Source organism: Limulus polyphemus, unplaced genomic scaffold, assembly GCF_000517525.1.
Source record: "Limulus polyphemus unplaced genomic scaffold, Limulus_polyphemus-2.1.2 Scaffold1732, whole genome shotgun sequence".
Taxonomy (NCBI): Eukaryota; Metazoa; Arthropoda; class Merostomata; order Xiphosura; family Limulidae; genus Limulus; species Limulus polyphemus.
The window spans coordinates 38,496-64,382 of record NW_013667342.1 but is presented as its reverse complement, the minus strand read 5'-3'; the positions used below and the strand labels follow the sequence as shown (position 1 = coordinate 64,382).

Below are 25,887 nucleotides of genomic sequence, written 5' to 3'. Positions count from 1 at the left end.
TTATTGCATTCCACCATTATACGAGGCCTACTTTGTTTATTTGCTTCACTCTTCCAAGCAGCACTGAGGTATGAATTCAATGAAACTATTCTGCTGTAGCGGAAATAACGAATTAAAGAATAGATTAGGCCTCCGCATGATCTTTTCTTCACTTTAATTCACGTTTTGGTGAGAGAAAAAATTCACAAACAAATAAATAACGAAGTAGTTAATGACTGTTAACTGTCACATTGATCGAATCTCTGTGCCCTTTAAAGGTTTCTTAAATTTACTTATAAAAATGTTCAGGGATATAATAATTTCTTATCCTCCATTTAGTAATATTACAACTTCGTATTGAGATGTAAATAATGCTTTACTTAGTGTAAGTATATTCTTTACAAATTTCAAGAAAGTTAGTAATATTTAACATGAACTATGTTAGGCAGTATGTGTATGTGGTTATATATAGAGAATTAATTACTCTTAACATGTAAATATAGTGGCGCCACATGTTACCTTAGATGCCAGTCATGGTGCCACAAGCGAACTTTTATTGCTTACATGTATGGTTAATGACGAATTCAGCCCGTTATGGGTATTTGTAGTTGGATAAATATTTTTAAGACGTTCACTATACGAATATCCTTCCTTGGAAATCATTAAATGATGTAGAGCCGAAGGACGCAGCATATCGAAGAAGGGAACAATGGAAGCGAGAAAACTGGCACAGTAGAACGTTTACGACGGAACGGGATCCAAAACCACACCATAAGCCACTCAAGAGAAATGTCCTGTGATCATGATAGAGAATCTTCCGACCCAAAAAGTCATGCAATGCCTCTTGGAATTATTCCTGATACCGCTAACAGGGCAATAAACAAGTAATTGAAGTTGAAGGCTCGTAATCCAAAAGTTCACAAGCTTCTAGTCACATTTCGAAAAAAACGACCGTTTTCATGAGAAAGATGGCTGAAGAGACTGAAGTCACAGCAATCCCATTCGACCATATGTTTGTCAAGTCTCTTGATTTATCATCAGTGGACTTTTGCACCTTTTACACATAATCTTGGAAGCTGCATGACTTTCACGTACATTGGCAGGTGGGGGGGGGGGGGTCTGTGAAAAATTTGTCATGACCTGTGGTCCAAGATTAACCTTTTCCTCTTTCGCAGCAGCTTGTTACAGTGATAATTATGATAGTGGGTAATAGCGAGTAATCACAGCCATCAGTAGGAGCACCACTGGCAATGAGGAAGTATTTCTAAGGACAGCACGGGACTTGGAATATTGTTCTTATGAAGTGAGATTAACCTTAGTATGTATAATACATAATATACCAACTTTAGTGAAGGGGCATGTAATGTACAACAGGAAATTTTCATAAATACTATTCAAAAAAAGTATCATACTTTTATTTTAGTCATTATTATTATTATTGTATTTAAGATTTTTGTTGCTGTTGATTGGCTAAAATATCTAAAATAGTTGTTGTTTTAGTGTAAAGCTACATAAAAGGCTACTTGCACTCTGGCCACCAGATCAAAAATGGTCTCAATAGTTTGTATTTGAATACAACAGGAAAGATGGAAGTGTGATTGCACGGAATGTCTTTAAAGATATAATACATCAGATTTGTTTGAAAAACATATGTTGTAAGATTAACAAGCTCTGCGGTTTTTTAATACAATAAACATATTTTATTAGTTCATCTGTGGATGAAAGCGGGGAATGATGATAGCACGTAGACCAAATTTACGTATTATATAAAATGTGAAATTTCCACACTTCACGTAAAAAATCGATCATAAACAGACAAAATAATATTATTTATTTAGATCTAATGCTCATTGGAGTATATAGTTACTCATAATTTTCTAAATGAGAAGAAAATAAACGTCTTATGATATAATATTGTGTCCCAATTTAGCGTAGGTTCAATACCATTAGAGAGTATCTAAAAGATTTAACATAAAATTGATTTTCTGGAGCTTGATTACTTAATCTAATTTTGAAAATTATCATTAATAATGACTATGAATTAAATACCATAGGGTGGTGGTTTACCATGATGTCTTATGTTACTCAGTTTCCGACTCCTACGTATTGTATGTTCAAACCCGTCATACCAGTACTGGGACTTAGCCAGATGACTGTTAGTGCACAGGTTACAAGCAGGTTACTGCTGGCAAGTAACGCCCACATTTTCTGATCCATAGTCAGCCATCCTTCAGGTTCAACCTTGGCCTTCGAGGGGACTATTACGCATCCGTGAATATTTATATCCTAAATACATCGATGTCTGATAATGGGGCTTTCTTCTTGCCGCTACTTGAAAAAAACAACACCAAACAAACAAAGAAAAAACGCTTATTAAATAAATTCAGAAAATGCTGAACAAAAACATAAGACGCTTGAGCCACCTCTGTAATTTTCTGTTACTTGGAATACGAAACTTTATCTCTCATACTAAAATGGCCTGTTAGGACAGATTTCATTTGTTATTTATAATCATATCTGTATTATTTTATTTTGTTTAAGATTGGTGAGTAAATAAACTATTTATTATAATTTCTATGCACTCATAATGTGAACCTAGATACAAACATTTATCACACGTTCAAAAGTCTTGCCATGAAAAGTTGTGGATCTTTATCCAGAACAAGCAAAAACTCGCAAAAGGCTTGTCCCCTGAATCTTGTATTTGCCAAGTTTACAAGCAAATATGTGTGTGTGTGTGTGTGTATATATATATATATAAATTAATTGTTGTTTTGGTTAGTAACTTGTATACTAATGTTTAATACTAGAAACTAATTGCAAACTAGTTTATATGCTACGTTTGGTTTCAAGAAGACCCGAGAAGGACTGTATTTATAGTGGTAGTTTTTGGGTCTTCCTCTTAGAAAGACTGATATGCCATTCTTGAAAAAGAAAGAACATTGGCTAATTAATAATTAGAGTTAGGTGATAGTAAAGGTTACTAAACATGATGATGGATACTAGGATAACTCTTAATTTTGCTAATTCGTAAGTGTTAATATACGCACGTCAGATACGAGAATACCCTCAAAGTTATTTTATGTATTCCCTTACTTTCTGCTAACAAAAATGGATAAGACAGTGTAAACCAACTTCTACTACACATCTGCTGTGCCAACGTCGGTTAACCTGGACCTTTTCAGCTATTTCATTTGTTTTCTTTCCAGGTAGGAGTACATATAGGTTATTCGAATATGTATTGTTATAGATAATTGCTCTCTTTTGATTTTAGTTGAGTTTTTTTACTGAAATAACGATGTAACTCTGCACCTCGTGTAATCATTTACATCTTCATTTGTTTCACTCAAACATATTATAGTTATGCTCTCAGCTTTTCTTTGTAGTCTCCTCAGTGTGATATTACTATTTTACACTTGTCGTTCTTTTTCCAGTGATTATACAACCAGCCACGAATTAGATGTCAGATTTGTTTACGTCTTTAGTGTAGGAATATCTCCTTTTTTTTCTTCTCAGTATTATAAAAGGTTGACCTAGTTTGCACACGTTGCTGTCTGAAGTAGCAAACTAAATATAAAAAAAAGGAAAAACTTCCTGCCTTTGCTTCACTGCTGAAACATGATGAGTCAGTTCTCTATGTACGAGAACTAAGCATGAAGAAAAAATTTTTGATATCTATATATGACGACCGAATGGCCTTCTCGTTACAATGAGAATACTGATTTTGACAAAATTTACTAATTATTGTTAATATAAAATATTTAACAAATAGTGAATAAGTGACTAATAATGTAATTAGTTTATTTATAAAAGAAGTACTTGCAACTGCAAGTTAATATGTATACAGAAGTTGAGTACGTTATATTAAAACAAATTTGGAGCCTCATCACGTTGTTGCAGTCCATACTGTCAGGTAAGGTCATGCTGTGCCTAACGGCCGTGTATCATGTCTATAGCCCTGCAGCGTAGTTTCCATTGCAAAAGGTGCCGTCGTAACGCTGTCTTGTAAAAAATGACACTGTTACTCCCTAATAGTATCCATAATCCATCTACTGTAAGAGGACGATGGTTCCCCCACCCCGAGCACTAATTTCAACAGTACAATCACAAAGAAATCCATAGCATGAATACCTGTGTCATTTTCCATTTGCTTGCGGTATACAGCAGTTGGACAAATATGTTATAGAAAAAACTTGTGTACACATGACTTGTGTATCTTTTTCCAGATGGAAATCCTTCTTTATCATGTTGTGTACTGTTGCTTCCGACACTTGGACAACTTTTGCCATTGACCTGTGTATTCGTGGATTCTCACCTGTTACAAGGCACCAGAATTTGCTTACCTTGGCTGGAGTGCAAGTTGCTGCATTTCTCTTTCTGGATGGTTCTGGTTCCCTAACTTGATCTATATTCCTTTATTATTCAATGCTATCAAGTACAAGGGATATCCCTGTCTTGGAAATTCTAAATCCCTAATATATACTATTTGTGTTTAGTGTTAAAACAAGTATTGTTCATTTTGCATTTTACTGTATTCAGTATTATTCCATTTAATACCACAACTCAGTTAGTAAAACATTTAGCATTAATTATTACATCATTATTGGCATGTTAGCTGAATCTCTAGTTTTTATCTAAGTTGGATGATTAATTGGGCAGAGTTCAAGGCTCAGAAAAGGACTGAAATTGATTGTCTGGCCTTTTATGTGGATTGTTTGTGCTAATTGCGTTATAAGGCCTACCATGCAATGGTAATAGCAAATCAAGAGAACATCCTTGTAAATAAGCTCATGTTGGGACTTCCAAACAAAGCAATGAGGCACCACCTGGGCATAAGGGACATCCTTGCCTTAACAGATTCAGTCTTTGTCATGACTTGGTATAAAGTAATATCTTTGAGCCAGTCATTAGAGAGGAAAATGCCTGCAATGATAACTGTAGTAGCTATACCTCAGATGGATCAACTTGTTCAAATACGTTATTAATCATATTTCAACCTACACGACTGATAATTGTATCACAACCAAATAAAACACTAGGTGCACAATATTTATGTTTGTTATGGCATTTAGGCTACTGTCTGTAAAGTTCATTTACTGCTGATAAGTTTACCTACTCATGAATATTTCAACTTGATACAATTGAAATATCTTTTACTACTTATTATGACAAACATCAGATAGAATTGTGTTAAGAAAAGCCCCAGGTAAAACTTTGTTTTCTCTTAGATGTAGTGTGAGCCTCCTTGTTACTTTGATGTTTTCCAAGAAAACTCATTACCTGTCAAATATTTCAACGTCAAAACTGAAACATTCTCTGTCTAACATTAAGTTGAATTACAGGCTCATTGTACTTTCCAAAGACATATTTCAAGTTAGTTATCACAGTTAACCTCATACTCATTAGTCTTCAACACCATTATCAAATCTTTTGTCTTCATGCCTTTGTTGCTTACTGTTTTGTTATTTGTATAACTGATTTATTCATGTTATATAACACTCATGAATAACTTTATGGAATGTTCATATACGTTTGTGAGATCACATTCATATTTTTATTTTAATATACATATTACCATTAATCTTTATCAAATACTTTGGTAGTTTATAACAGACTTTTGTGTCTCACAAATGAGTCCTAACTTTCAAAGTAAGTTGTGACAACCAACATTTCATGGTTCTATTGATGTAGAGCTATCAGTGTCATATATAACAACTGTGATGTAAGAAAATTTCAGTACATACCTATATACATATACCTAATAGACTATGTTTAACTTTGGTTTGTGCAAATTACTACAAAAAATTTATATCATCTATATAAATAAACTTCAATATGTATGTGTGTGTGTGTGTATCTTTTCCTTATATGTTTCCACATTTCTTGCTCAATTAGCACCAAACTTGACACAGTGATATTGGATGACATGAGGAAAGTCATGGGATGTGTGGGTAGACCCCCTCCCCCCATCTAATTTCAGAGAATCTACCAATGTTGTATTTCCATCAGCATTAGAATGAACTATCTAACCACTATTGTTAGAATTCTTGAAAACAGTATGTCGTTATTTTCAGTATTAATACCTTTATGTATTTTTATTGCACTTTTAATGTTTATTAAGAAAAAAAATAGAAGCACAATTTCCCGTTCTTTGTTACAAATGGGTTTTTATTTCATCTAGCTTGTATCCTATAAAGCTAAAAGTGATTTGTTTTTATAAATTCATGAATAATTAAGGAAATGCTCTTTCAGAGGTGCTAAAGCTATGCCTCTTGGAGAATTGGTAAGGCCTTTTAAGTTCACCAGGGTTTGACAAACAGTTGGTATGTGTACTACTGTTTATTTTGAGTTGTACACTTGACTTGTGAAGTGAGAATGAGTTTCAGTTTTTACATGTTTCAACTTTCACTCTAGAAATAAATGATAGGTACAAGCTCACAATTTTATAATTAACTTTACTTTTCTATTTCTGTAGTCCTAGCTATATATATTATGTATTTTATTTTTTTCATCATAACTTTTTTTACAGAAATTTTGCAGTAGGATTGAAAGAAGAAGCTGTAAAGCCACTTAAAACTTTAGTGGAATGTCAACATAAAACAAAAAAACTTGTAAGTATTTGTACTTGTCTCTTTTAGCTTCTGTATATCTCAGGGATGCTAATTTGGTAGAGTAAGCCCCCACCACCCAACTCCTTTCCAGTACTTAATATCAATTATTTACCTTGGAACAATATATTTGTAGTTTGCACTGTTTGAATGGCTATTAGTTAATATGGGAAATAATCATAGCAAATGCTCCCAAAGTGACCTGGACCAACAATAAAAATTGGCCCACCCTTATTGAAATCTGAAATAGGGCTCCTGTTGTATCTGTAGCTGCCCATAGTTATTTGGTAATCTTTCAACTAATTAATATGAAGTTTCCAGATAAATATAGTGTACTTAAGGCAGCTGTAGAGTTAAGCCATGTGGACACTTCCTCCTTTTTTCTAACACATCTAGTTAAGTTTCTAAGTAGGGAAATTGAAAAAATGAATGAAGAGTTATGAGAAGCATTCTGATACCATACTATTTAAATACAAATATTGTTTGCTTTAACATTATTAGAATAAATAGTTAAGAAACACTTGTACTTGGCATTGTGAATAATTAGAAACATTAAAGATGGCATACTGTTTTGTGGAGTCAAACAGAGGCGGCACTGGCACATAGGTCCTGTGCCCCAAATCCATATGGTGCTCATAAAAATTGGAATAGAAAACCATGATAGAATAGAATAGAAAACCATAGAAAAGCATGAAATATCATGCTGAAACACCAAAAATTATTGTGAGTTCTGGGCCTGAGCTCCAAATCTTTTAAGTACCTAGTGATGCCTCTGGTGTTAAGAATTAACTCGAGGAAGTGAAAAGTGGGAGCAGTCTCACCTGGATTCAGTTTGTCTCTTCTTCAGATTAGTACCATATAATATTTTCTATGTTCAAATTAAAAAGTAAAAATGAAATATATATATATATGATAGTAATTGCTTAACTTTTGTTATTGCAGGTGGAATCTATGGTTGAGAGAAGCTCAAAATATCTATCAGAAAAACGCAATGAAGAGCAAAAGATGAAGAAACAACATCATTCTTTTGCTAAAGAAAATGAGAGAATACAAGATCAAATGGCTGACAGTAAAGTTGTTCAAGGTAGATCAGTTTCAGAGAAAGATATTGTGAAGGTTAGTTTTATTTTATAACATTCTATAAGTCATTGATTTCAAGTTAAATAATAACACTTGTCATCAATGAATAATAAAGTTAATGAATACCTTACACATACTAGTGCAGTTTTAATGATCAGTTATAGACTTTGAAATCCTCATTTCTAAATCCTCACTATTTTTTAAAGAGTTTTGTAGAAGAGCATGTTCGTTTAAGGTTGGGCTGTAAATTACAAAGGTGACACAAATGCACATTTACTGGATGTTTCATTTTATTGATTTATCATGTGTGTTGGGCCTAGGTGTAAGAAAGAAAGGTGACAGAAACAAATCTGTGCCACTTGTACTGGAAAAGGTGTATTTCTTTCTTTTATATAATATATATGTCATTTTTAGCAGACAAGATATAATGAATAATTGTATATAATGTGGTCTTGCATTATCTGTACAGGTTTCAATTCACTGTATTATATGATGTTATGCTTGAATTCCAGTCTACAGGCCTGGACAGGCAGATTTGTTTACTCTCTCTATCATCATTAAATAGCAGAATTGAAGTCTTAACTCCTGGACATTGGTTTTTATAAGGAGTTTAATCATTTGATTGTTGAGAGTTTTAAGATTGCTGTTGTGTTAGAGTTGAAGACTAATTATGTGACCACTGCATTAAAACAGCCAGAAACTGTGATTATATCAGCATTTATATTTAAGTAGTTGTTTAATATTTAATTACCTTATCAAATTATTAAAATAAACGTAACATTAAAATTAGTGTAGCTTCATCAACAAGAATTGTTTGTTAGCACTGACACATTTCTCTACATGTTAGAATTAGCTGTCACATATTGGAATTGCTTTGTAGATATAAATTTAAATTACAATGCATTGCTAACCTAGGGCAAAGCTCAATTTTGTATTTTGAAATAAATTAATAGTAACTATCATGATGACTGTAGAAATGATTGTCTTAGATAATAAATTTTGAGTTTTATGTGTATTTATTGTTAATAAAGAAAGCATACATACCCCTCTGTCAAGTCACATATAACTAAAATTTGTTGCAGCCTTATTATTTTCTGTATTATTACACATATAAGCCATGGATTAAAACTAAGTATTGAAATAGGTTTACTGCTTATTTTAATTTGTTCATTATACTCATACTTGTAATTAAAAATCACATTCTTATATGTCTTCTGTTTAAAAAGTACTAGTTGTATGCAGGGATGGACATATTTGCAAGAAGTAACTGTGCATTTGTAATATGGAAAAATATAATTAAAAATAATCTCAAGTATATTTTGTTTTCATGCTGTTCTCTCGATTTTCTAAACATTTTATTTCAATTTCCTGCAGATAGAAAATAAGAAAAGAAAATCTGCAGAATCTTCCATGAAAGTTGAACTTGATTACTACAGTTCCTGTCTGAAGGCAGAACGAGCCCGACAACAGTTAGAGACAGCCACATATCGAGCAGCATGTCATTTTCAACATCTGGAAGAGGAACGACTATCTCATCTACAGGAGCTTACTCAGAAATATATATCTCATCTCAGTACATTAGGCCCTGGGATGGTTCAAGTAAAGAAATATTTTATACAAACAAGATTGTAAATTAGAACAGAAGGTCTCTGTAACAATATCTTTAGTCAAAATGTTATATATTACTTTTATACTTTTAAATATGGAGTGAATCAGACTAAAACGGTCTAGATTGTGTAATTTAAATATAAGAATAGACAAATGATGCTTGAATCTAATAAAGTTATGATTAGTGTGACAATTAAGAAATGAGATGATGCGTTATAATTTAATCATATAGGTAAGTAGTTAGGCCACATTTAAAATATTGGGTTCAATTTTGGGCTCCTTACCTTAGGAAGGACATTGAATTGTTGGAAAGGGTTGAGATGGAGGGATTGTCATACGAGGAGAGGTTAAAGTCTTTGAAATTGTTTTCTCTTGAAAAAAAAGAAGAGTTGGTGGGGGATCTGATTGAGGTGTTTAAGATTGTAAAGGGAATTGATAATGTTGATGCATCATCTTTGTCATACTTAACAGTGAGAATAGTAAGACTAGGGAACACAAATATAAATTTGGGCAAGGTAGGAGTCACCTTCAGCTAAGACAGTTTTATTTTTCTAACTGAGTGCTTGTCTTTAGAATGAGTTGCCTTTAGATGTTGTGGAGACAGCAAATTTAAGTGACTTTAAGAGAAAGCCTGATAATCATATGAATGATAAGGGCTAGCTTTAAGATTTGTTTTTTTTTATTAATTTATTTAATAATTTGATTTAGAGGATGGGACAGCTAAGATGGACCAATTGGTCCCTTGTTGTCCCAAGATGTTATGTTATGCTATACTATAAATAATGATGAGTGTTTCTCTCTCTTCATCGATAATACTGAAAAGCTGTGAACATTTATCCAGTATTTTATGTTGATCACAAAGAGGTTTTTTTTCTTAAGGGGAACAGCTAAAATCATCTAGAGTTTACTTATTCATGTACAACACAAGAAAAATATTTCATATAATAATCAAACTTAATTGTTAAAAAATAAGAAATATACAGACTAAAAATTCTATAATAGCCATTTATACTCATATATATATTTGTTTTCTGTGTGTGTATACATATATATATATATATTTGAAATTATTTTGTAACATAGCTAACCTATAGAAATTTGAGATGTACTAGTATGACTGTCTCTACTCTTTGAGTCTCTAGGGTAAGTTATGCTAATCTTAAGAGATGACACAAATACTTGTACAAGTGAGTATGAGTTGAGTTTCTCTCCTATACAAGTTATTTGGATACTCCTTGATGGGTAATCTAAGGATTGCCAAATACTGCACTAAGACCTTTGTATCACTTAATAAAGGTGTGGTATTTGTTCTTGATATGGTCAGATATAAAAATCAGATTTTTATTTGTCTGTAGCATTTAGAGATGTTATGTTCAAAAACTATAAGACAGTAAAACTTTTGACAAAACAAGTTTAACGTATTTATAATAGACCTGTAGCCTAAATTAGGTATAGCTAGATGAATGTTACCTTAAGTGTAGATCTAGCGTTGATCAGACAATGACACTTTTTTCATTAAAAAGGTTGTAGTAGAAAACAAAAACTAGGTTAACACATTGTAGCTAATTCATTTTGCCAATATTCATCCCACTGATGTAATAGATTATATAGACATTTACAATTAGTCGTTTTATATCTAAAATAACAAATAATTTATAAAAAGAAAAATATTTTGTAATATGAAGCAACAGTAAATGATTTAATTCCTAGGCTATAAAGAAACTTGCATACATCACAACAACAGATAATTTTTGACTTTTGATTACTATATACAACAATTTGATTATAATTATGTTCATACAGTGCTCAGAGAGACTAAAAGCTTCTGCATCATGTATCAGTATCCAGAATGACATCCAGTTAGCTATGCAAATCAAGGGAACAAACTCCAACATTTTAGACCCTCTACTTCCTGAGTTTTATGTATGTGATTCATTTTATTATATTTATCTGATACTTATGTTGAATTATTAATTCTTTATTGAATAAGATCACTTGATGTTTCTAGTTTCGTTAATACTAGATTTAAAATGTACTGAAGGAAACCTAAATTTGGAAACAGTTTAAATTGATACAATCAAAGATTTAGTTTTGTTTTTAATAAACTTAGAGGAGTTAACAATAATGTATCATTTTTGGTGCTTTTGTGAAAATGTGCATCTTTATGTGCCAGCTAACTAAAACTTATAATGCTTGGGAATGGTTTGAATGGGTAATGAAGAAAAACTTTAATATAAGTTTAACATAAGAGCAAATGTACAATGTTTCGACAACGTTTTGTAATGATGACAAAACCTTGTCAAAATGTTGTACATTTCCTGTTATGTTAAACTTATATTAAAGCTTTTCTTCATTACCCATTCAAGCTGTCTCCAAGCATTATTAGTCTCAAAGTGAGTTCCTCATCATCGAAAATTAACCAAAACTTGCATGATATGTATAAAAAAAAGTTAGGTTTACTTATAAGTTGTAAATTTAGATGAGTTAAGTAATTTGTATTTGATTAAAATATATGTATGACATGGTTGTCTTGAAAGGGAATTAATTTAGTTGGAATTTATACAGTTATGAATAATTTGTTAAATCATCAGAAACACATGCTTTTAAGTCATGTATGAGCAAAAATCTTACAAAACAGTATCCTGACAGTACACAGAGTTTGGTATTGTGGTATATAAACATACCATGAGTTTCTTCCTTCATATATTTATGTAGTATTATTCTAAATTTATCACTTATTTCTGAACATGTGCAGTTTTCACATGTTACATGGTCAACAAAGTTGTTAAGTTGATTTTGTTCTAGCTACCTTTGTTCCTTTGATATTTTCTTGAGATAACACCTGTTCTGTCCATGGACAAATGGCTTTAATGCTACACATTGTGCAAGGATGTTGACAGTAGTGTCTTCAAATGGCAAGTCAGGTGATATTTTGAGGGTATGACCTCCATTATGCTTGGATGGGATTTACCAAGAATGACATAGGTGGCTCACACATCCATAGAATATAGTGTTATAGATATTTTGGTATATAATACACTGATCTCATAGTGTTCTCTTTCCTTTTCAAATTCAAGCCCTCAATTTTGTAATTGAATTAAGTTTAAGACCTTTCTTTGTAAATAGTAATACTCTCCTAAAGTTTAACCTGTAATCTTAACTAATTCTTCTTAAACACCTTAATAAGTTAAGAGAGGTTAAAGAGATAACTACAGCAAAGATGTCATCCTTTGTCCTGTACACACAAATTTGTAATTATGTTTGTGAGTTTGCATAAATATTGTTTTATTGTACATTTATGTCCTATCTCTTTCTTTCTCAAACTCAGTGAAAATCAGAAATCTCAGAATTACTTTGTTCTAAATACCTTGTTGAACCTATTGCTGTTAGGCAGATCTATCCCATTGCTCTAAGTTAACCCAGTTTTACTAGAGTATACCACAATAGTTAGGCATTGAATTTGATGGAATAAATATGCACAGATATTAGTTAAGGATATAAATATCAATATATTTGTTATATGTGACTATAAGTTGGAACTTGTGTTGTATTTTACTGTAGTTATAATTATATTTGTTCTTCTTTAGGCAGAAGATTTTTCCATTCTAATGGAGAAAGAAAGAAGACAAGAATCATTAGAAAGAATATTAAATTTGTTGAAACAAGACTTGGAACTAGAAAAGAAAGGAAAACAAGGTATAAATATGAAGTATAATTTCTTGTAAACCAGCAATACAAAAGGGTTTTATACATAAAGAAAAAATAAAAACTTTAAAATATTAACATTAATACAATAGAGTAGTACTTTTGTGATATACAAAATTTCTTTTCAGCCAAACTTCTAAAAAAAGAGAACAAAAGAAAGCTAAATCAACAATCAGAGTGTTTATTTTGCAAGCTGTCTCTTACAAAACAAACATTTATTTACTTCTTTGCAATACAGAATGTGTCACTATAAAATCCAGGTTTGGTAAGAGTTCTGTTGCTTTTAATTAATCATTCATGGAAAAGTTCAGTTAGGGGTGCATACTTAATCTGGTATCATGTGTATTGATGGACATTGTATTTACCATATGTACTGCAAATTAAATTGTGAACACAGATTTCTGAAACATAAATATACTTTGACTGAATTAAAATATAAGCTAAGTTGCATAACAAACATATGAAATTATGCCACTTAGACATACTATTTAAATATACAGCAAAAAATAGTTTTTAGGTTTCAATATGCTTAAAATATTTAAATTTTGATCAATTTTGTAATTCCAGCTAGTTTTTGATGCCAAGTTCTTATACATTAATTTACCTTTTACAAGAAACAACTCCCCCTCCCAGTGGCTCAGCTTTAAGTCTGAAGACTTATGATGCTACAAATTGGGTATTGATACTCATAGTGGACAGAGCACAGGTAGCCCATCATTTAGCGTTTTGATTAAGAAGTAAACAAACAAACAAAAACAACAATGGGTTTCTTGTGACAAAGTGTTTGCTTCTTTTGATGGTGTTAATGGTTTAACAAAATTAATTTTTGAAAATTGGAGTTTTTTACTGAAAAACAACATTGGATGAATGTAGTTACTTTTAAACAACCTTATGACAAAATATATTACTAATGTGAAATCTAATATACAACATCAGTTTCAATGTTTGTTACGTTTTTTGTTGAAGCTGTTGTTTATGACAACAGTAGAAGTTTCATTATTGGAAATAATCATAAGCCTATCTTTACAGAATTGTACACACATTAGAGCAGTTTTGTTACTAAAGCATTTGCTTGTAATTTGATGAAGAATTGTTATGTGGACCTATGGTATTTAATAGTTTTAAATTGTTTCACACAGAAGTATAGAAAATTAAGGAATTTTTGTAAAAAAGTTAGTTCCCTAATTTTGTCATATATAGATGTATACAAAAAGATCTTAAAAGTTCACTTTTCTAATTTGATAAATTAAGATGTGTTTCAACTTTATGATATAATTTATTAATGTCTTATACCAGAGAACATGCTGTTAGATTCAAAAGTAAATTAATGAAATTAGTTGAATATAAGTGTACACAAGCTCAGTTAATATACATCTTCAGATTGGCTATAAGCATTAAACACTTGTTTTAATTTTGTTTCCAAAATTGCATTATAGTTGTTTTATTAGTTACATAAAGTTACATATGCATGCTGTAACACAGAATTTGTGGAATCTACCAGTAGTCTTCCACATGTAAAAAGAACATTTACTGTCAAGAATTAACAACACCTCCAGCATTGCTAATCAAGTATCAACAGTTTCAAACACTGATATAATTTTTTGTTGGTTCAACATTGCAAGCAGAACTTAAAATGAAGAACTTGGAATATTTTAAAGTCTTTTGATTAATGAAAAACCGCTTCTGAACAATCACAGTTCATCATTCTGTTACTCGTAAAGTTGTAATATACTTGTTTAGATGACTTTGGTTTAACTTTTTTTTTCTCATGACTTGAAGAAAGAACATAGTAAAGCCAGTAGTTTATAAGTTTAGTTTGAGGAGATAGAGGTTTTAGTTACTAATTTATGTTAAGTGTCATTATTAATTAGAACTCAAGAAATTCTATTTTAATGTTAATGTGTTATTCTCTTTTAGGTTCACTTTTATTGTATCTTAGTTGTTGTTTTTTAATTTTGTAAGCCTCTTTAGAGTCCATTCAGGAGGGTCAGATTGACAATCTTCAGACAATATAAAAGTTTCACTCCTTTTGTCACTTTTGTAGGATAGTAGCCGGTAGCTACTGATAAAATGTTTCTTTGAACTGTTGATATATATTTATTGACATACTAGGCATAGATATCTGGCATTTCTATCCATCTTTTCTATAATTTATGTCTAATTTGAAACATTGGAATGGTATTTATAGAAAGGATTTTGTAAGGTATTCAGGTACACTAATGCCTGACAGGCAAGCTATAAGCTCTGCAAATAACATGAAAAATCCCACTGATTTTGAGGTGTGGCTAGAAACTGTGAACTTTAGGCTGTCAGAGCCTTTTTCATTTTCTGTTCTTGTGTATTGTTAATGGTACCAGAAGATAGATCAGCTACATTACAATGATTTTTTTGGTTGTTGGATGCTTGGTTGTAATTCTGTGTCAGCTTTCTGGAGTGAGATTATGCTTATTTCAAGGGGTGATACTTGTAAAAGCTTGTATGGGTTGGTGATTCTTTCCCTTGTATATGTTTATTTATATTGATTATTGACACAGGTAATTTAGGATTGTGGGATATTTTACTAGGACTTGTCTACTTATCAACGAGACATTTTTTTTATCCTTATCCTTTGCATTCATGTCCTAAACCTTCTCTCTGCTTCATAAGCTAGTAAGAGTTACATTGGAAAATTCTGAAGCTGTCTACTAAGTGGTGCAATTTACATATGTTATTGTATAAATAAAAAATGTTGTGTGTTTGTGCCCAAGTTCATTTATCATTCTACGCTCAACATTTTCATAACATGTGTTTTACAAATACTTATAACTTTCTGTAGGACATAAGTGTACTTAAATACCATAATTTCAAGTGTGGTTTCAAAGCCAGTTGCTGTCCTAAAACTCTAGTATACAAGTTAATCTGCCTTATCAGGGAAAAAGTGAAGATCTCTTCTTTGGAAAGCTGTGTTATTTGGTCTTGTAATATTTAACAATCTTCATATGTGTATTTTTCTTTGAAAAAATCATTTACATATCCATCTAGAAATATATCAGTAATTTTTATGTTATGCTTGGTGTCAACAAACTTGTTGAAAAGTTTTCTGTATTGATGATTATGAAATATAAATGAAGTTTAATTTGTCTTTTAAGTTGTAAGATTTATCACTTTTGTAAAGATATCTATGTTGGAAATAGGAATGCTTGTTGTTAACTGTAATATGCTGAATATTGAATGTAATGAAATGCTCGTTGAAGATCATCTCTTTACTAACAGTTTCTCTTAAATACAAGACAAAAAATAATAATAATTCTTCTCTTGCTTTAGGATTAGAAGACTTGGTTAGAGTTTTTAATGAGGATCACACACCTTTAGTTAGTGATGGAACACAAGATCATGTCAGTGAGAAACTTCAACATGTAAGTTTAGGTTTTGTTTTAAACCTGTAGTAAAATGTATACAAAAATGAGCCCTCAAACCATTGGTATTGTGCCTTCATGTATACTAAGCTACCTTTGTTGCTTCATTGAAAAGGAAATATCTGCTATTGGTATGCTCTAAAATGTTTAAACTTTAATAATTTCTAACCTGCATAAAATTATAAACTTCACATAGAATGTTAACATAAGGTTAGACCAGTATAGTATGCAGACGTACTAGGTATGGTCTTCTTTACTTACTCATGTAAATTATTAAAAGTTCACCTAAAATTTTCATGCCTACAAGTGCATGTAGGTTAAGGTAGAACATTGGTCAAAGAAGTAGCTAAGATACTTTTGCATTAGTTACCTATTGTTCTAGGTCATTCATTTTTGGTACCACTTGGGCTTCTCATGAGAAAGATTACTATAAATTATAATATACAACGTAAAAATGGGCAGCGATCTTTTTCACTGGTTGGTCAAGTGATACCTTGAGGCTACATAATTCCTTATTTTTATGTTGGAATAACCGACAATGATGTAGTAGTGCACACCTTAAGAGGAATGGCATTATACATTATAAAACTTTGGATATAATACAATGCTCTCTCACTCGTTCTTTCTCTCCCTCAAGTAAGTAAAGTTCTAGAGATAGTAAGTTCTTCATAAACCTCTTAAGTTCTAAGGAAAGTTTAGAGAGTTAATGATCCAGTAAAGGAGCTGTCTTTTGTCCTGTGCATGTGTCAATTTTGATAAAGTTTGCATGTTAAATAAAGATTGTTTTTAGTGTACTTTACATTGTGTCCAGTCTCTTTCTTTACTCAAAACTCGGTCAGATCTAAAAGAATCCAGTTTAACTCAAGCTGTAAAACATTTTCTGTCAAACCTCTTGTTTTCTTGCCTGCATACAATTTAATTAAAAGTTTGGTGGACTGGGCTAAGTATCTAATTTCTTCAACACCTAACAATTAATATTTTACAACAGAATAATGGCTATATTCACCAAATAATTGACAAATGGTAAAATGCTTGTGAAGAGACAAAATTTAAAAAATTTTAAAACTAAGTTTATGGATAAAGGTCACATAAATTTGGTAGGATATTAGTCAATGATACTATTGGTAATTTGCGAGTTTGATTTTTTTTATAAACTTTTTTAACTTCAGTGCCTCATTATTAGATTTAAGTATGTAAATTTTCCGTGAAATGTTTCAGATTGAAGCTTTGCAGTTGTTTTTGGAAGCAACTCGGTATAAAATTCAGTGTGATTTGGCCGATCTAGAAGGAGTGGTTCGTCCAGTCAGTCCACTCTCTATTACATTGCATCAATATAAAGATAAGCAGGTAACTTAATACTCTAAAATAATATTTTTTAGCTTTGATAAGTTATTTGCAAAACTTTTCTATATGGATTACTGGATCCATTCACAGAATATTATTAAAATTCAGTTTTCTATTAAACCTAAATTGATTAATTCATAAGAAACAGCTAGTGTTATCATGTAAGCTTGTTGATTTTATTCTAGTTTTTCTGAATTATCAAAATAAGTCCTTTATATTCTCAAGATTCTTGTAATTGTTTGACATAAACTGCAACTGAATCAACAAATCTATGCAATAGATTGTTTAATTTTAATCAAAGATTATTATGGTGATAAAATCAGTAAATTATTTTCTCTTTCAACATTGTTTTAGATAAAAAATACAGTAAAGTCAACTTTTCCATCTGTAGTAAGACAGCCTGTAGTGGTGTGGGAGGTTTATTTGGGTCAGTTTAATTATCTTGTGTTTATGTGTGTGACTATTTGTGACTTAAATATCTTTAAAAAAGCTGCATATATATATATATATGTAATATTAAGAAGTTTACTGAAGTACCAGAAAATAACTAGTTTTGTTTGTTTGTTGTTAAACACAAAGCTACACAATGGATTATCTGTGCTCTCCCAACAGTGGGTATCAAAACCCAATTTTTAATGTTTTAATCCCACAGACTTACCACTGAGGCACCAGGGAAGAAGTTAATTATGAGTATATATCTGTTTAAATTACAATACATTATAAGTTAAATTTACCATCTTTGAGAAAATGGTCAATATATATATATATATTGCCTTTTATAATGAAGATAGCCACATATTGTATATCATTTTGTGAAGAAGGTGCACTGACCTACTTTCATGTAATAAAATAAATTATAAATATTATTTAAATATGTATACTTAATTTTCTTTTACATACAAAAATACATTCTTCTATAAGCATCCTCAGTCTATCCTGTTAATATATATAGAAACAACAAGTTATGCTTTAATATATATATATATACTTACCTTTTTTTTTGGCTGGTAATGTTGTAGTAGTTAACAAAAACTTCACTTATTTAGGCAATTATTTCTTTTAAGATACATGTATACTTTCTAAAAAATATATTATCAAATAATGTTATTTTATGTTTAAGGGTACAATACAAACCTTACTAAAACTGCCAGAATGGCCACAACTAGAAAGGAGAAATTCATCTGGAAGTTGGTCATCTTGTAGCGATTCACTCGGGCTTGACCGTGGCATGGCTGATGGTGTATCTGTCATACATGAACAGTTAGGTGAGTCTAAAGCTATACAATAAACTTTCTCCTAAGCACACAATTCTGAAATTTAGAAACAAAATATTTATGATGTTGGATTTCTATATATGCACATCTTGAGATATTTTGTGTTTCACATATAGAAATTGTGATGAAACCACAGTAACTTGTATTTAATTTAGTTTATTTAAAACAGTTGGGCACTTCTTGTTAACTTATTGAATGGTTTGAAAACAAAAATTGAAAATGTGCATTTAGGAATACACATATTCTTCTTTCTCTTAAAGAAGAGTTCATTGCTACCAGATCCACGGTAGACTTACCTCTGAACCATTGTGTAGCAAATATAATATTACAATTATTATTTTTTTTTTATTACAAGCTGGTATTAAAATATACAGAGCTTATTGTAAAATCCCTGTATAACAGAGGCATAAGGAGAATAACTTGTATTGATGTGTACTGTCTCAGTGAAACTAGTATCAATAGATAAATACATACAAGTATTCCAGGGATAGTATATTTCTTGCAGTCACTAACAAAATACAACCAAACAATAGATTAAACCTTTGATTATAGGGAGAAAAATTCAGTCAAAATAGCTTTTTCATTTTAAATAGAAATTTGCAATTCTATAATTATAAATGTTTTTCAGATTCTTCATCTGTGTACAGTTCAGTTCAGCATCCAGCTTCAGAATTAAGCAAACCTTCCAGTACAAAGACTCTTCAATACTGTCGAGCCATATACACTTACCAGGCAAACCTAAGTGATGAATTAACACTTCATTCAGGTTAGTAATAAATCATACTGTATTGAAACCAGGATGCAAAACAACTATTCTGATAAGAACTTGAAATTAGAACATGACATGCAAAAATCATATCTTTGACTAAGTAGCAAGTCATACTAAAACAGTTTTACAAACTGATAAAACTGAGTTCACAAGAATTCTATTTATTTTGTGAATTTTATATTGTCATAATTATTACAATATATCTAATTAAAATATAAATATGTGAACACTTTTTAAAATCAATCATTATAATATTGCAATTCTAAATGGTGTATTAACAAACAATTAGCAAAAATTTTAAACTTTTAACGTGGTAATGAAGATTATGGGAAATTTTGGATTTAAATTATTCTAATTAATAATAAATTTCATTCTGTAATATTTTACTTTTGTATGGACAAACTACTATAAAAATGAAGTTATATAATTTATTACAAAATTAGATACAAACAATAGTAGCATTCCTTATAGATATGGTACTTAGTATGTTAAGGATTGTGACAACTATGTATAAAATATAGAAACAGATGCAGGTTTTGCTTTACAGTGCTATTTGAAAAAGTATAATCCAGAATTAATAAGAGTATATTAAGGTCAAAGAAAAATATACAATATCATCATGTTGCAGTAAAATATAAATGGAAGAACATTAACTATTTGACATTAAATGTTAGTCTTGTACAAAATGGAAATTTAAGTTTAAATGATTAGTTGCTTATCTATATTAAAAGGAAAGAAGGAATGAAAGATTCATGAAAGTATATATGTTCCTTTAAAATATAAAAGATGGTGATTTGTGCATTTATGGTTTTCTAAGTTAGAATAATGCATTATTTGTAAATTTTTTTCATGCCTTTCTGTAGGTGACATAATATGTGTGAAAAGGAAGAGTGATGATGATTGGTGGGAAGGTGAACTTAATGGGGTTGTTGGGCTGTTTCCATCCACTTATGTTGAAGAAATTGAATATTAAATTAATTGTGATGCAAAAAAGTTTTATATTGAAGAGTAATAATAGTAATTTTGGTTCAGATATCAATATACCTCAAGCACCAACAGTAGCTTCATATAACTGAAAATATTAAAAAACTTACATTAACAACAATTGATTGTTGACCTGGTTTCTTTTCTTTAAATGTTTCTTTTTTTCAAACTGATTTTGAAAAATGAATAGTGAGTGTTCTTGAAGGTTTCCAAAATATGAAATTTATTATGTATTGAAGCCCAAGAAAAAATATTGGCTGGGCAATATATAACACGTAGTAGTGGTGCTTTGTGAACATGTTTTCAAAGCTAATATGTTATATCTAGTTTAATGTATTCTAGTTTAATTAGTAATATCCAGGTTTTGCTTCACAGCAGAGCTCATTGGATAATTCTAAAAACATTTCTATTGTACAGTAGAGAAAAGTTACATATTGCCTCTGGATTTTTGTGCAAAAACATAAATAAAACATTGTTTTATTTATATTCACAAACTGTGTTTTTTGTTATACTGTCATTAAATGAGACAGAATTTAGTTGTTTAACAAGTTATTTTTAGGTATTTTGTGGAACATGTTGGATTTGAAAAAATAAAGTTTTGCATATTGTAATCCTAGTCTTTTTGTTAAAAACTAATAATTTGGGAAAAGTGAAAATGCAAATTTAAAATCTAGTGTTTGAAAAGATATTAAGTACAGGATTATGCTTCAGATGCCTAAAGTAATTGCATTTTTATATTTCAGAATGAAACTCATTTTGTACTAACTCCATTAACTTGATTTTCATTTTGACTTATTTTGGTCACTGTAGATGCTCAAGACTAATATAACAACATCTTCAAACTTTTAGCGCACATTGGTTGGGAATAGCTTTTCAAATAAATAAAAGGATTGTGAGAAATATATTATGGTTTTATTTATGACATTACTCTGTTATATTGCACCATTATTTTATAATTTGAATGTAGTTTTTAGTTATACCAAATGGGGGTTGGGCTGGGGAAAGTCAAAAGACTACAAAAATATTTTAATAAGTCTAAAAGGTCCACAATTTTCTGATTTTTTTTAAATTGTTGTTTTGCTATATAGGAAAGATGCACAGTGGACTATCTGTGCTCTGTGGAAAATTGAATCCTGGATTTTAACATTGGAAGTCTGTAAGCTTACTGCTAACCTTCCAAGGGAACTTTTATAAAATAAACACTTGACTTTATTTTTGCTCTCATAAGTTTTGAATACTTTCATTTTACAAGTCTCATTTAGGCTAAGATAAATCACTTAAAATCTTTGTGTAGAAGAAAAGATGCACATATTTTGGGGAAAATACCACCCCTCCACCCAGTTACTAAAGTGGTTTAAACACATTTTTCAAATCAATTTTTAAATTTAAATACAGAACGTTTTCCTATTGGCATTACTAAAGTTAAATCTAATTTAAAGACTAAATAATATATTTCATAATATTGCATGAGATATTTTATTGATGTAATTCACTATGTCATATTTAGAACTTTTTTTACTTAAGATAAAATTTGACATTGATCATTTTGTGTGCTTTTTGCATAAAATATAAATGTAAAACTTATTTGCATTTGAAATTTAAAATTGTAAATAAAGATTTTGTCATTCCTCATGAAACTTAAGTTAAAGTACTAGAAATATTCTAAAAACTAAACAGTTAAAATAGACATTTTTATGAACAGTAATAATTCTAGCCAGACAAAGAAAAGATAATGAGGTTTTATTTTTCATATTGTTATGTACTAGCTGTTTCAAAAGTCACTTCCACTGTTCAAGTTAGTGTATCCAGGAATCCTGTTGACACAGTGCTATGAAATTCATTGGTAGACTAATCAACATAGGAGTATGGTTTGTAATAATGATACTGCATTGTACTTTAAAGGTATAAAAGGCATCATCCAAAGTCATATTGAAGGAGTTTTGAACAAGTCAATGCAATGTGTACGTTGTTTTCTTCATGGTCCAATTGGTCTATGTACTGAGTTAAACAAACATCTATCCTTCAGTTTGCTGAATTCAGTCATCTGAAATGCAAAAATGACTTTTGACACACCTGGTTTTTAGTTAAAATTGTATATTCTTTTAAACTAATGCTCACTAAAACTTAATAAATCAAAATGAAACAAATTTTATGGTCTCTGATTGTTTTCTATCAATTTTTTTGTGATTCTATTCTATACACTACTTGCTAAACAGGTTGTAAAGTGTTAATGTTTTTGAAAATTTACAAATATGATATAAAAACCTTTTGATAACCATGAACTTTTTACCAACTAACTGGGTGTGTAGAGTTTTCAGTTATTAGAAGATTTTCTTTCTCCAATGGTAAATTTCAGTAGAAGAGAATTTATCACGTGCAGACAAGTTATAAATAACAAATATCTTGTTAGATCATCCAGTTACATTTGTAAGTGTATGAACTGTTTTCTTTACATATCTGCAATGACATGCCTATCTGTAAGAAGTGCTATAAATTTTCAGAAATAAGCTATTTAGAATATTTAAGAATCTTGAACAGTGCTTTAATGTATTATTCTGTTAAGGGTAGAGTGGTATTTAAAGAGCTTAAACCTCAATTTATTTATTTAATTACTTCTCATACATTCAGAAGATCAAAGATCGTGATTCGTTCATGGAGAGGTTGTTTAGCAACATTACTTGTTACTGTAGTGTTTTTTTTGCCATTATTAGTCTCAAATTGGTAGTTTTAAGTTTTTAAGGTTGTCTTTAATATCATTTCAGTTATTGGCAATAAGCTATAATCCATTTACTGTGGGCACTTCAGAAAGTTTCTGAAATGGCATGATGATATGAAACTATTTTAGAATAGATCCTCGTAGGCTATATAGTTTTATCTGACTAATTTCATAAACTTAGGTGTGCCATTTAGAAACTGCACATTAAGTCCATTGAAATGTTATTATTAACAGGATGAATACTGATGTAAAAATCGAGAACAAGAGTGGACATTTTTCATCTCCAGTTTACTAAATTATAATTACACAATGGAGAGGGCTGCAACAGTTTTAGTAATAGAAAGAATTAAAATGTTTAACTATCAACTTGGCCTTTTGCTTAATTTTTTAAACGTTGGGATCAAATGAGATTGATTATGATATACCACACTGAATTATAATTCAGCCAGTGGCTTTTCACACTTTTGAGGTTTGCCTAGTGTTTTATTTATTAACAGGGCTGACGAGAGGGGGGGGTGAAGCTAAAATGGTTACTGATTTTTCATAAAGAGATTTGTCACTTAAATTTCTTTTATGAAAAATCAACAAAAGTTAATACATAGAATGAAAGGGGGGGCCCAATGATATTACTGACCCCGGGGCCTGGGCTGGCTCTCGACAGCCCTGTTTATTAGTACACATATTTCAGAGCTTTAGCAATAAACATACTAATTTCAACGTAGACGACCCAATGTTGATTAAACCTTCAAAACAGTTCATGATTTTGAACAAGAGAAACTAACCATCTCGATGAAGAATAATCTGTAGGGGATATGATTCATTATACATTAGTTACCTGTTAAATTAATGAATATATAGACAAGAGCCTCAATTTTAGCTTCTATGGTTAAAGAAAGATAACATGCCATTAGTTATACAAACGTTTAGTCAACATACATTTCAGTTGATGAATAGGACATTGGAGAAATGTATTTATTTTTGGAGTTTGAGTTACTAAACTTAATGATTTAATTTGTTGCTGAAAATATTTTTGTATTTTATAAATATTTTATTTGTATTAAGCTTCAAGATTTAACTCTACAGTTTCAATTATCGTTTTTTACCAAGCTCTTATAGTACTAATGCAAAATAAAATGTTTAGTGCTGTCCTTGTGTTATATGAGTTATCTTTTGTCATAATAGTAATACTGGATTCAGAAGGGTACGAAGTTCACAAAATGCAAGAAGATGTTTTCTTTGATTTGTACCATTTGTCAAGGTGTATGTCTGCAATTTGTTCACAGAGGATTACTGTGTAGATTGAAATGTTGTTTATCTCAGAGGTATTCCATTGGATTGGGGTCCAAATAATGTGCTGGCCAATAAAGATGTTTGGAATCACTGTTCTGCTCTTCGAATTTTCGGGCAATATGAGTGCGTGAATGGTTGCATTATTATTTTGGAAGAAATTTTCCATCAAGTTATTGTTGTTCTTTGTTAATAAGCACAAAGCTGTACAAAGGTATATATGTTCTCTGACCACCACGGGTATCGAAATCCGGTTTCTAGCAGTATAGGTCCACAGATATACCGTTCTGCCACTGGGTGGCACTTTCTATCAAGATATAATTTCAGTATTGTGGGGATGTACTTCATCAACAACAACGTTTTTGTGTACTCTGAATGTAACTCATCCTTTTTAGAGAGAGAAAAAAATATTTGCCACGAGAACATTACCCGTTCTATTTCAGCATTTCCGGGACAAATACCTCGTGTGTTTTCTCCATAGCCTACTTTGCCGTCAGTAACGCAATGTGTGAATTTATCCGATTACATCATACCCTTTCAGTTATTTACTATCCACACTTTGCATTTTAAGAATAACTGAAACCATGCTTCCTTGTTTGCATTATAGATAAGTAGTTTATGAACTGTTTTTAGTTGACTTAGTGTACTTTATGTAATGTTCGTTGCATAGTACTATTGAGATAGTCGAATGTTGACTTTTGTAAAAGGAATCAGTTAACTGAGTGGCAGTCTGACCCCTTTTGCACGTAACTAGCTATACAATCATCTTTTCCTTCTGTCATGTCACGAGCTATATTTCACTTTGAATATTGGAGAGATGCTTACTGTTACCCATGGTATTGCTAATCAATAACGTTATGATTACAGGTACATGCAAATATGGGGCTCAAGGAATAACTCCACACATCACTTGATCAATTTGTTTTGATTAATCAAATAAATGGAGTATTCTATAAATATGTGTGAGAAGATTCTAATAAAGCGACTAATCAGTGTGCATGAACACCTGCAATGTGGCCACACAACAGAGATATCAAAAAGCCAGTTGTAGTTGTTTTTAATTTAAAAAAACTAAAAACCAAAGATTAGCGAAAGTAAGAGAGGTTTGTTTGTTTGGTTTGAATTTCGCGCAAAGCTA

General features: G+C 30.8%; 1 protein-coding gene across 3 annotated transcripts in view; it reads left to right on the top strand.

Annotated features, from left to right (window-relative positions):
- LOC106464744 (nostrin-like) overlaps positions 1-22,196 on the top strand; it is a 52,169-nt gene extending 29,973 nt beyond the window's left edge. For all 3 annotated transcript variants that reach the window (XM_022392533.1, XM_022392534.1, XM_022392535.1), the window contains 10 exons: positions 6,509-6,590; positions 7,530-7,703; positions 9,042-9,266; positions 11,079-11,198; positions 12,863-12,971; positions 16,284-16,375; positions 17,594-17,722; positions 18,840-18,984; positions 19,622-19,759; positions 20,626-22,196. In XM_022392533.1, the coding sequence (XP_022248241.1) occupies positions 6,509-6,590; positions 7,530-7,703; positions 9,042-9,266; positions 11,079-11,198; positions 12,863-12,971; positions 16,284-16,375; positions 17,594-17,722; positions 18,840-18,984; positions 19,622-19,759; positions 20,626-20,735 (1,324 nt within the window). In that variant the 3' untranslated portion in view covers positions 20,736-22,196. The remainder of the gene's footprint in view (positions 1-6,508; positions 6,591-7,529; positions 7,704-9,041; positions 9,267-11,078; positions 11,199-12,862; positions 12,972-16,283; positions 16,376-17,593; positions 17,723-18,839; positions 18,985-19,621; positions 19,760-20,625) is intronic.
- The last annotated feature ends 3,691 nt before the right edge of the window (positions 22,197-25,887 follow it).